Below are 13,714 nucleotides of genomic sequence, written 5' to 3'. Positions count from 1 at the left end.
TTTGCTTTGAAATAACCATTTGGTTGAACTTTGTTTGAAAATACCAAATGTAGAGTTTTTTTTTTTGTTTTGTTTGGTATTTCTTCGGTGAATGATTTGGCTTTCTTGTTGATTCTTCTTTATCTTGTTTCATCTTTTCTTGTTGATGGATCACGGGATCTCAAGACATCATTTTTGGTTGGCTTATATCTAGGTAGGGATTAGTGGTATAAAAGACAGTTTGTCTAGTATGTAAGAAACGAATGTATCGTCCCTGGTCATTTTGATATCTAAGCAAAAATGAGACCGTGACAAGGTATAATCGGATATACCTTATAAGCAATAGTAACACACCTAAGCTCACAAGAAATGAATTCCACAATGATTCAGATTGATGAGGCACAAATTCTCACATGGGTTTTTGTTTTCATCTGAACCTCCTAACCTTATGTCCCTTTTTAAAATCATCAATAATGAAATAAAATTGAAGGAAATAAAGTTATGTACATTATGAAAAGTAGGAGATTTGAACCTTCACTCCAATTGAGAATCAATATGACTTAAAATCTTCATCGAGCATAAGCATCTGAAAATTAAGTCAAAAGACGATTAATCACAAGGTTCTATAAAAGCTTATTATGGCAAGTCTTTTATTATATTTTTGAAGATTTGTTTTTCTGAATATTTTTGGAAATATTGGTTATTTCAATGTTTTTGGTTTTTTTTTGAAAAGAAAGCAGTTTTCAAATGTTTTTGAATTTTCTTTTTGAGTGAAAGTAAACACACTTTTGTACAAACAAAAAGTAAAAGTTTAAGGATGGATGTTATCTGGATTTAACATTCCTAGACGGCCTAGGAAGTATTGAAACTTCGTTTCATCGAGAGCCTTAGTGAAGACATCGGCAATTTGATCTTCGGAGTTGATGAAGTGTAGTTCGATATGACCCTTTTGAATGTTGTCTTTGATAAAGTGATATCGAATGTCGATGTGCTTTGTCATGGAATGGTGAACGGGATTGTGAGAAATGGCAATTGCACTAGTTGAGTCACAAAATATGGGAATTTGTGAGATTTTGAAGCCATAGTCACGCAGTTGAGTTTGCATCCATATGACTTGTGAACAACAGCTAGCGGCAGCGACATATTCAGCTTCTGCTGTTGATGTGGATACACAAGTCTGTTTCTTTGAAGTCCAACTCACTAGTCTACCTCCTAGGAATTGACAGCTACCAGATGTACTCTTCCTATCTAGCTTGCATCCTCCGTAGTCTGAGTCGGTGAAAGCGTTCAGCTGAAAATCGGATTTAGCTGGATACCAAAGGCCAAGTTTGGGAGTGCCTTTAAGGTATTTGAAGATGCATTTCACAGCAACTACATGGGATTCCATAGGATTTTCTTGGTATCTCGCACAAACACATGTAGAAAACATGATGTCAGGTCTGCTGGCAATGAGGTACAAGAGTGATCCGATCATTCCACGATATCTTTTCTGGTCAACGGGTTTGCCATTTAAGTCTGCATCAATTTTGTATCCAAAAGCCATTGGGGTTTTTGCGGTATTGGATTTTTCCATTGAAAAACGAGTGAGTAGGTTTTTGACATAATTCTCTTGGTTGATGAAAATGCCATCAGTTGACTGTTTGATTTGAAGTCCGAGAAAAGTAGTCATCTCCCCAATCATGCTCATTTCAGATTTGCTCTTCATTAGATCTGCAAACTTAACACTTAAAGATTCATCAGTAGAACCGAAAATAATGTCATCAACATATATTTGTACGATTAACAGATGTTTATTAAAGATTTTACGAAAGAGGGTTTGATCAATTGAACCTCTTTTAAAACCTGATTCTTCGAGAAAGGTTGACAACGTGGCATACCAAGCTCGAGGTGCTTGTTTCAAGCCGTAGACAGCTTTCTGCAATTTAAAGCTGTGATCTGGAAATTTGGGATCTTCGAAACCTGGTGGTTGTTGGATGTATACTTCGCGATCTATCTCTCCATGTAGGAATGCACATTTAACATCCATTTGGAATACTTTGAAATTCTTATGTGCAGCATACGCAAGAAAGATGCGAATTGCTTCGATTCGGGCAACTGGAGCATATGTTTCATCGTAGTCGATTCCCTCTTGTTGTGAATATCCTTTGACTACAAGACGTGCCTTGTTTCGACAAATGATTCCTTGATCGTCAGTCTTGTTTCTGTATACCCATCTTGAACCTATAACAGTAACATCGGGTGGAGTAGGAACAAGATTCCATACGTCGTTTCTTTCAAATTCTGCTAGCTCTTCTTGCATAGCTTTTACCCAATATGGATCTTTTATAGCAGAATGTATGGTTTTGGGTTCAGTCGTGGATAAGAAGGCTCCAAATAAACATTCATTTGTGGATGCGCCTCTAGTCTGAATGCCTATGTTGGGACCTCCGATGATTTGGTCTGTTGGATGATTTCTGGTCCACTTTATTAAGCGATTCTCTTCCGCTATAATAATTGGAGTTTCAGTATCCCATTGTTCTTCTCCAGGCATTTCATCTTGGAATAGGTTTGAAGGTTCCCCCATAAATGATGCATCGGGATTGTTTTGGCTATTTGGGGATGGGGTGTTTAAAGGAGGATTTGGTGTTTGTTCCAAAGAGGAAGTTTGTGTTAGTGGTTCCCCCTCGAATTGATTTGCATCATTTTGGTTTGTTTGTGGAATTACTTCACTGGGTGTTCCTGTAGGGTCAATTAAAGTAGTTAGAAATTCAGAATTGTAAGCGGTTTTTGGTTGTTCAAAAAGCAAATCAAGATCGATTTCAATGTCTATGTCAGGAGAAGGTGTTTGTTGAATTGGATTTTGAAAAATATTTTCAATCATTTTTGAACCAAAGTGTTCACGATCCAATTTCCTAACATAAAATTCATCGAAATGAACATCGGTACTTTCTTCAATTACTCTAGTACGTTTATTCAGTACTCGATAAGCAGCTGAAGAAAAAGAGTAACCAAGGAAAATTCCTTCGTCCGACCTTGATTCAAATTTTGAAAGGTGATCTTTATTATTCTTTACGAAGCATCGACAACCGAATATATGGAAAAATTTGATGTTTCGTTTTCGGTTGTTAATGACTTCATATGGTGTTTTATGAAGATCTTTATGGATTAAGGAACGATTTTGAGTATAGCAAGCTGTGGCTATTGCTTCTGCCCAGAAGTATTGTGGCAGATTAGCGAAGATAAGCATTGATCTTGCAGCTTCACATAGAGTTCGGTTCCTTCTTTCGACAACACCGTTCTGTTGTGGAGTGTATGGGGCTGAGAAGTTGTGTTCAATTCCTTTGTCTTTGAGAAATGAATCTAGAGTATTGTTTTTGAACTCTAAACCATTATCACTTCGGATTCTTCGAACAGGTCGTTTCAGCTTCAGCTCGATTTGTTTGATGAAGTTGATCATCTCTTCAGGTGCTTCTGATTTTAGTCTTAAGAAAAAGACCCAAGTAAAGCGCGAGAAACCATCAACAACAACAAGAATGTACTTCTTCCCTGGTATGGTTTGGGTTTTGGCAGGGCCACAAAGGTCTATGTGCAACAACTCTAGTGGTTCGGATACACTAGATTCTGAGATGCTTTTGTGAGTAGATTTGGAAAGTTTTCCTTTTTCACATGCAGCACAAAGAGTTTCGTTATCAAGCTTCAGAAGTGGTAGCCCTCGAACAAGATCATCGCCGATTAATTTGTTGATGTACCCAAAGTTTAGATGGGAAAGGCGGCGGTGCCATAACCAACTAATATCTGCTGGGGCTTTAGATAGCACACATATATCGGGTTTACCATAGATAAGATCCATGTCAAGTGGATACATATTTCCGGCACGGTCAGAATCAACTATAACATCTTTGGTTTTGGCGTCCATGATCAAGCTTCGTTGTTTGGTGAAAAGAACTTCAAGATTGTTATCACACAGTTGAGAAACACTGATGAGATTGTGTTTCAGGTCATCGACGAAGGCAACTTTCTTTATGGTAAAATTACCATTTGTTATGTTTCCATAACCTTTGATTTTTGCTTTCATGTTGTTGCCGAAGGTAACATCTTGATTGGTTTGTATAGGTTTGAAGTCACGTAAGTAGTTCCGGTTTCCTGTCATATGCTTGGAGCATCCACTATCAATATACCATGTATCATCATTGGGTTCTCCAGCATTAAGTACCTACAATCAGACATAAACTTTAGGTACCCAAATCTGAATGGGTCCTGGTTTGTCAGTTGTTATTTTGGGTGCTTTGCTTGATGAATTTCTTTTATCATTTGACCTCACATTATTGTAATGGTTTGGTTTATGACGATGGAATGGTTGAGGTTTGATTTGATCTATCAATTTTACCCAAAATGCGATTTGTTTTTGAAAACCTGTGGGTTGATAAGATCTGTGATTTGGTGAAAGATATCCTAGATGTGAAGGTTTGTTTGAAAAGTTTTCTTCATATCTGGGATGTGATGGGCGATTTTGAAAAGCTTTTTGATGATGATGGTTTGAAACTTTCGGATGTGATGGTTTTTGAAAGTTCCTTGAATGATTAAAAGTAATATCTTGAAAGCGGTTTTCAAAAGGTTTTTGAAAAGATTTTGGTTTTTGTTTGGAAACCTGTTTATGAGGTATGACGTAGGGTTTAACCGGTTTCTTTGGTTGTTTTTCAAAAATGTTTGGCTTGATTAGTGGGGTTTTGTTGAATTGAATGGATTTTTTGCTTGTTTGTTGTTTCTTGGAGTATTTTTGTCCCAGACTAGTTTTTCCAACAATTGATGAAGTCATTGTAGGAAAAGCAGTTGGTATAGAAGTACTACCATCCTCATAAGAGGAATTTTCTCCATTCAAAAAGTTTTTGAGTTTAGTGGTTCCATTGGTATGTTTGATTTGGTGAGTTAAAGAACTTGCAGAGTCTGTTTCAGAATTTACAACTCTTTTGAAAGACTTTTTGCAAACACTGAAAGCAGTATCATCTAGACTACAGTTGATAACTGTTTCGTTATCTGAATCTTCCTCATTAATAGATGTGAAAAGATTAGGTAGAGTAGATTCAGAGTTTTCACAATTCGTCATGTTTTCCTGTTTTTCTTGTTCAATTTCAAAGGATTCTCTTCCAATTCCTGGTCTATAATTCGTATCAATTTTGCCAGTTCCCAAGGTGTTTGCCTTGGTGAAAATATCATCACTTAGCTTTCTGGCAACTTTGATAGAATCCATATTCCATTTCAGTCTTTTATTCTCGGTTTCAAGAGAATTGATTTGTTTTAAAGAATCAGTCAGCTTTTCATTTAAAACATTGTATTTGTCAGTTGATTCTTGAAAGTCTTGTTTCAACTGAAGGATTTCCATTTCTAAAACATCTTTTATTTCAGAAGAAATGACTGACTGATTTTTTAGTTCCAAATCCCTTTTCTGAATTAGGGTCTGATTTAATTGTTCCAAGACGTGATTATAATCTTCTGATTTTCTTTCAACGTCTCTTTCCAATTTGCTTTTCGTTCTTGTTGATTCTCCAAATTTGAGTTGCAAGGTTTGTAACTCAGATTTGCAAATATCATAATTGACCATTGTGTCATGATATGTTTTGAGATCAACTTCCAGACTAGTCTCAATTTTGGTTATGTGGGACTCAAAAATTGTTTTGGAAAAACCAAGTTCATAGATCATAGACCATACCTGTTTTATGACGTTTGGAGCTCTTGAAGGTATTTCAACACCAGCTACGAAGCAGAAGTTTGATTGTGTTGGTTCGTGTTCAGCTTCGTCATCAGAAGTTGGCCAGTATTCCACACTTGGTTCATGGATTGCCATCAATGCTCTTTGCTTTTCTTGGTTTTCCAGTTTCTTCAATTCATCGGCTCTTTGAGCATAGTATGCTGAGTCTTTGATTTTGGTTTTGTTTTTGGCTCGACATTCTCTGGCATAGTGATTTGTTCCTTTGCAGTTGTGACAAATGATCACTTCTTCATCACTATCATCCTTTTGATTTATAATCGGAAGTCTTTCAGGTGTTTGAGTTTGGGCTTGTTGGGAAGGTTGAGAATGGTTTTGTTGGAATCCAAAATTTTGGTTGTTTTGAAAATCATTGTTTTGATTGTTGTAACCTTGATTTTGGAAACCTCTGTTTTGATTTTGAAAACTGTTGTTTGGATTGTGATTATGACCTGAGTTGGGACCATTTTGAAATCCCTGGTTTTGAAAACCTTGGTTTGAGTTATTTTGGAAAGAAGGTCATTGAGAATTTTGTCCAAAGTAAGGTCTAGGTTGAAAACCTGAGTTGTTTTGACCAAAAGATGGCCTTGGTTGAAAACTTGAGTTATTTTGTCCAAAAGATGGTCTTGGTTGAAAATTTGATTGACCATGATTTGGGATAAATCTCTGGAGATTTGTGTTTGCAACCAACGCACACAGTTGTTGATAATCTGCTTCATCATTTGAATCAGACTGGAAGGCTTGGTTTTGAAAAGATGTAGTCTGATTAAAATGATTAAAGTTTTGATCATTGAAAGGTGTTTGGTTTTGAGAAGTTGTGGACACAAGTGCAAGTGGTCCTCCAAAAGCTGCAATGGTTGGTGGGTCAATCGAGGATTCATACGATTGAAGTTCTCCATACAAGTTGTACAAAGTTTCAGTATGAATAGCTGGATTTCCCTGAATAATGAGTTTAACCATTTTCCAGCTTTCGAAAAGATTGTTTAAAAACTTGAGATTTATCTCGTGTTGTGTCTTTTTGATACCCAAATTGTTCATTTTAACCATAATCAAATTGAACCTATCATGAGCATCATGGATAAATTATCAAATTCATTCAAAACTGATGTTCTTTTATTTCCGATGATGCTTTTATTTCCACAAAAACGATTTTTCAAATTCTCCCAAATTTGATTTGCGGTTAACAGCATAATGTCATCCATTTGACTTAGAATACTGTGAGGTATTCCAGAAACAAGTTCCTTTTTGGCTTGGAGTTCCAACTTTTTTGTAATTTCAGCTTGAGTGGCTTGATTTGTAGCAAGAGTAGCCATATTTTCTGAAGTAACAAATGTTCCTTCTACACACTTCCAGACATTTTCATTTATAGCATTAAGATGAAGATTCATACGGCCAACCCACGAATTATACTCTTCAGGAATAAGTATGGGTGCCCGTGAACCAGATCCTAAGCTATTTGCAATGGAGACAGAGTTCATGTTGGAGTATTTTGCCAAAGACATTTTTTTTTTTTTAATTTTTGAAAGGATTTTGAACAAGTGATATTAAAATGAAATTTTTAAAGAAAAGCTTATGGAAGGTTTATAAACGCTATAACCAAAAGTTTTTTCGACAAAAATTTCAAGGTAAATCACACAAGCTCTGATACCAATTGTTGGATATTATTCCTTTTATATATCAGCTCAGATACCGATGGTTGGAAATATAAAAATCTGACCACTACAACAAAAGGCTCGGTTACCAGTTACTGTGTGATAGATATATAAGTTTAAGATATAAGATGTAAATATATATAAAGAATAATAATTGCGGAATAAGTATAAATATAAAAGCTATAAATGACTGAAAGCTATAATAATATAAATGACTGTATTTAAATGACGTAAAGCTATAAATAATATAAAGGACTGTATTTAAATGACGTAAAGCTATAAATAATATAAATGACTATATTTAAATGACATAAAGCTATAATAAAGTATATAAGTATATAAATATATATCAAGTAGGTTCGTCAATAAATTGACTGAACTGGACTGATGGAACGACTGGTCGATATTGGGACTCTTGGAGCGACTGATCGATATTTGTTCAATGATCAATCCTGCATTTGATAAGTAGTAAAAAGTTCATTTTCATGTAAATGGGTTGTTTACAAAACAGTACAAAGTACACGAGTCATGTATTTGTATACGGGTATTGGGTGTTTTGAGGAGATTTGATGAGGTTGGAGTGGTTATTTGGAGGGTGGTAGGAAGTGTAATAATGTTGTAGTTTTGGTGGTGTAAGGTAGCAAAGATGGTGATATTGAAAGAGCTTTGGGTGGTGATGAATGTATATTTTCGTAGTAAATCTCTCTGGATAGCCAATTCTCTCTCGCGTCTCTTTGGGGTTTCCCGTGGTCAAAATCGTCCACGAAAATTTCTAGATGTAGGTAAGGTGCTGAAGAATTGATGGTGAAAATCTCCTTAGTAGTATTTTGGCTGTGTTGTGCTCGGTTTTTTGTTTTCTAACATGAAGATTCTGAACTTGAAAACAGAAATCTCTCTGGATAGTCAATTCTCTCTCGCGTCTCTTTGGGGTTTCCCGTGGTCACAATCGTCCACGAAAATTTCTAGATGTAGGTAAGGTCCTGAAGAATTTATGGTGAAAATCTCCCTAGTCGTTTTGTGCTTGTACCGAGCCCAGTTGTCTTCGTTTCTGACTTGAAGATTCTGCTGTCGAAAAACAGCAAGTGGTGATGGTTGTGGTTATTTGAAAGGGGTTTTTTTGGAGGAGGTTTAAGGATGGTATTTGGAGGGTGTTAGGAAAGTATTTTGAGGTTGTTTGGAGGTTGGAATGAGGTTGATATAAGGTGGTGAAAGTTTATGAAGATGATGATGTTTGATGGGTTGAAGATGAACACCTTGAGTTTGAATGAAGAAGATGAAGATAGTTGATGATGTTCTTCATTTTTGGTTGTTGTTGATCTTGATGTTCTTGGTTATCTCCAGGGATGAAGATTGAGAGGGTGTGGTTTTACAAAGGAAAATTCACTATAACATATGAATCTCTCTTAGTCTCTTCTATTCTCACTAACACTAAACACACACTACATACACATGTATATATATGAGAAACAAATATCTTGTAGTAGTACACTTGAGTGTAAGTTGAAAGATGCAAGTTGATGTAGAGCTAGGAGCAAAGAAGGTGGGAAGGTTTTAGGCTTCTTCATCCTTGACTTTTCTTGACTTCCTCCTTTGTTTGACTTATTCAACACATATACATATCTATATATATAATACATATATATATAACACATACATATATATAATACATATATATACATACGTGTGTGTATATATATATATATATATATATATATATATATATATATATGTATATATATATATATATATATATATATATTGGTGAAACTTTTTAGTCACACAGCTAATTTTCTCGTCTATGCGCGTGCTTTCGTATTTTCCGTTTTATCACGCATTCATGCAACCTGAAATAACTGATAATATTTGTTAGATTGTATAAAAACAGTTCATCTTATTTCAGTTATGGTCACATACAAGGTTACATAAGAACATTTTTCAACAATAGGCATTCCCATCCCGCTTAGATTTTACAAGAATCCACTCTTCCGGAATGACAACGCCTGGCTTTAAAATCCAACATTCTTTATCCGTGAAATGAGTTGAATATCCCTTGTCGCATATCTGGGACACACTCAACATGCTGTGTTTTAATTCAGGGGCATAGTTAACATTCTCAAAATTCAGCACTCCATTTGTAATTGTTCCCTTTTGAGTTATCTTTCCTCCTTCGCCTCCTGCAATAGAGACATATCCCCCATTAAATGTCTGAGTGTCGTGTTATTGGGATATATCTCCGGTCATGTGCCAGGAGCAGCCATTGTCGACATACCAGGTCATCACAGTCCGGTCATCTGACGACATTCCTCCGCAACTATCCCTGCACGATGAGTGGAATTATTTAGATTTGGGGACCTAGGTCATCACAGTCCTGGGTTGACCCTTCACTTTCATAGATTTTCCATTTGATTTTTCCTTTTCATGAGATTTTGAGGTAAATGGTGACTGATCTGAATTCAATTTTGGTGTCCACTGAAAGTTAGGTTTTGAAAATTTATTAGTTTGCTTCGAGCCGGTGGATTTTCTACTCGAAGAGTTTGAAGATCCGTTCATGCTTTTTGACGAAATCGAATTAGGCTTAGCCTGAGTGGATTTTGGGAAACTATTGTTGAATTTATGAAAAACCTGTTTATTCTTTTGAAAATTGGCCATTTTCTTGTTTGGTTTTGTGTTTAAGTTACCATTTCGAGAACGAGTTATGGGGAATATTCTAGTGAAAGATCGTCCCAGAAATTCATTCTCTCCTCTTCTTGATGTGTGAGATACAAACATTCAGTTCAAATAGTTTCTTGCAATATGTCCAATAGTGCCATAGTTAAAACAGGTTTGTTTCTTATCAATGATTTTGGCACTGCTATTGACATATTTCTTTCTTTTATTTTTATTTTCAACACTTTCACATTTACAAGAATGATCACAAGATTTTGAAGTAGATGTGGAAGGTGTAGAAACATTTGAATCAGACATAGAAACATTAGCAGACACATCATTATCAGTTGCAGTCTCAGTGTTAAAGAATTCCATAGGATATAAGTTATGTATATCATCTTCAGCTTCATCAAAATTGTAGTAAATTTTCTCTTCTCCATGGAATCGGCCGATCAATAAATCATTAATCTCATCGACACTATCATTTCTTGTGGATAATATTGCACGAGAAATAATATAATTGGTTTGAGATCTACTAATTTCCAAGGATGGAAAGATTGCATCAATCAAAGCATTCAATGACTTTTCTTTTTCAGTGATGGGAATTACCATACGATCAGGGATGCGAATAAAGTTTCCCTGCACTGTTTCTTCAACTCCATCACCGACACGTAATAGAAAGTCTGAGAACCATGGATCGGTTAGTGCTCTCATGTTTATAGTTAACCGCAACTTGATAATCGAAGACTAAAGAGGCGACATTCGTATGCTAGAATCCACAGTCTGTGCTCGTGTTCCACGTCAAACGACAGGCAAAACCCGTCTGAAATCACCTCCCAAAACCATTATCTTTCCACCAAATGGGAGCATAACCCAGTTGATATCTTTCATTGTTCGGTCAACCGCCTCCAACGCATGTATTTTAGCCATCGACGCTTCATCCCATATGATTACTTTTGCAGTCCGAAGCAGATGAGCAGTGCCACTTTGTGTTGAAATATTGCAGATGGAGTTATTTTCTAGATTAATAGGAAGTTTAAAGCGAGAGTGAGCTGTTCTTCCCCCAGGCATGTTATTAGCCGCAACACCCGATGAAGTGGTTGCTAGTGCAATATGACCACACGAACGAATATTAGCAAGTAAAGCTTTGTACAAAAATGTTTTTCCTGTTCCACCCGGACCGTCTATGAAGAAAACTCCTGGAATATTACTATAGACATGCTGCATTATCTCATCATACGCAAATTTTTGTTCAGGATTGAGAAAATCTCGGGCTTGTAAATGTTCCGATTCTAAAACAATAGAGCATTCCTCTTGTACCTCACGAAAATCTCCAGATTCTAAATCGATATTCTCATTTATCTTTGGAAGGTCAAAACAATCAATGTTATCACTCATAGATTGTAGGAATATCTTGATGTCGGTGCGGACCATATTTTGGACTCCCTCAATACTTCAATATTGTCGCCTATAATCTTTCGAAAGAGCATTATAGTGGTCATCCCATAACTTATGAACATATCCTAGCTCACAAAAAGTCAATATCGTTGCAAACATCCTTCTAAGAGCAACAGGAGCTTGAAATAAAGATACCTCTGTAAGACATTGTGATAAACCATCATCAGACTCTATTAACCCTCTTTCAGGAGCTGCTTTCCGAAATGTTTAGTGTTGTACATTGTTGACTGTGTAGAGATCTTCAAAACACGTAGGCTCACTAATAAGCAATAAAAGTATGCGAAGGTAGTATTGCTCACCTACAACGGGGTTGGCAGAAACCATATGCCCCCGCAGTAATCCTTGTTTTCGATGATGCCAACGACGTGAGCTCGGATCCCACATAATTTTTTTTTTTCTAAAATCTCTATATTTTATCTCTCTCGCACTAGTATCTTCTTTATTTTTTAGAAAAAAAGTAGTCAACATTGATTTCCTATCTTTCTCCTTCTCAACAACGCTAGTCAGCGTATCATCCTCACTGAACCTAACCACTTGCTGATTTGGGAGATGCACCTACAAAGCCATCACAAAAGGGTGGATCTGAGAAAGAGGGAAGCTAAAAATCCTCCACGTGGCCTCAGGAGGTGAGACATATCGTGCATCCTGAAACCGTTTTATCTCATTAATAGCGAGAGGTTGTCCATCCGGATCAATATTGATAACTTGTTTGTCACGACCCTTGTAAATATACTTAAACACATATTTCATAGAGGTTATACTCGAGCAGACCTCAACATTCAAATGAAAATTAAGCATCATTAACAACTTTGGGTTATATGGGACAACCCATCTGTTATCCATCTTATTGCCCCGTACGTCCACCTCTATACCATTATCTCTCCTTCGGTAAACAGGATATGAGTCCTTTCCTTGTAACGTGGTTTCATTGAATTGTTGAGGGTATCTAAAATGACATTTCTTTTGCTGATTATTCATACAAGGACAATCAGAGTTTAAGCCACCGCAAAGACCATGGATCGTATGTGAGACGACTAATTCGTGCATTTCTGGATACCATTTTGGATCTGGAATTTCAGCACATACTATTTTGTCGTAATGGTCAGCATTAGTAACCTTGTATTGAGGTTTCGTTATCAGGAGGAAATGTGCATGCGGTAAACCACGTTTTTGAAACTCAATGACATAAACGTATGAAACCACCACGCCGAGGACGTGATTTGTGAAGAGTTGTTTCTTAAGATCCTCTAACTTAGCACAAAAAACTCTTGACACAAGGTTTGGTCGATCTTGAGACGTCTGCCAAGGGAGTAGCTCATTTTTTATTTCCGGCCAGTTTGGATTGCATGTCATTGTAAGGAAGATGTCAGGCTTCCCGTCATCTTGAACTAAAGTCATGGCTTCATGAAATCTTCGCCGCATGTCACGGGGGCCTCCGATGAAACTTGCAGGCAACACAACATATTGCGCTATCATATTTGATCGAACCTCAACCGCATTAACACAGTCCACAACACCTTGGTATAAATCTGCTTTTATTCTGGACTGGTTTTTTCTACAAAAATCCAAACGTGCAGTCTCAAGCTTGATGTAGATATCTACTACAAACTGTCGTAGTAATCTCCCTCCCATCAAAATTACATTATAATTTGACCAGTTTGAAACTTATAGCAGTAGTACTCTCGCATAGATACAGTATCCCACCCTCTTTTTGTATTACAGTCTACACAATGTTGATGTCGTGAAATAAAAAAATAATTAATGACATGTACAAAATGTAATGTTTGTTACTTTAAATAAGTTTTATAAGGTTATGATATGTGTACCTTCTAAATCATCCCCGATGTCATCATCATCAGTAATAATATTATTGATGGGAATTCCTTGTCTTGGAATATTAGAATGCTATCCCGACTCACCGTAAGGAAAAAATAAAGGATAAGACAATGGATCATAACATCCCCAATAAGATTGAATTGTTTTTAGCTTGTCGGATCTGCCATACACGATAATACTTCGTTTATATGCGGCTATGTTGTCATTACCTTCAACCCAAATAACAACAACCTAATATTTTTATCATACAAACAAAATGATTATATACGGTGTGTAATATGCACACATTTATGTCATAGATGATATTTTTATTTTTATAATTAGCAAACATAATATTACGGTATCTCGGATGTGGTCGGTCGGTTGTATAATCATTATTCTAATGTTTCTTCAACGGGCAAGAATGATGGTTCTAGTTCTT

The 13,714-nt window shown here is 36.3% G+C and overlaps 2 protein-coding genes across 2 annotated transcripts; both read right to left on the bottom strand.

The window, feature by feature from the left end:
• Nucleotides 1–10,800: 10,800 nt before the first annotated feature.
• On the bottom strand, nt 10,801–11,397 carry LOC145003062 (uncharacterized). The gene has a single exon (XM_078962213.1). It carries the CDS (start codon nt 11,395–11,397, stop codon nt 10,801–10,803), a length of 597 nt encoding a protein of 198 aa, XP_078818339.1.
• A 615-nt stretch (nt 11,398–12,012) lies between these two features.
• Nucleotides 12,013–13,089, bottom strand: LOC145003060 (uncharacterized). Its single transcript, XM_078962212.1, has one exon. The coding sequence runs from the start codon at nt 13,087–13,089 to the stop codon at nt 12,013–12,015; it is 1,077 nt and encodes a 358-aa protein (XP_078818338.1).
• Between the last annotated feature and the right edge of the window lie 625 nt (nt 13,090–13,714).

The sequence above is a fragment of the Lactuca saligna genome, chromosome 6 (genome assembly GCF_052625555.1).
Source record: "Lactuca saligna cultivar CGN05327 chromosome 6, ASM5262555v1, whole genome shotgun sequence".
Lineage (NCBI taxonomy): Eukaryota > Viridiplantae > Streptophyta > Magnoliopsida > Asterales > Asteraceae > Lactuca > Lactuca saligna.
This window is presented reverse-complemented; position numbering and strand designations above follow the sequence as displayed.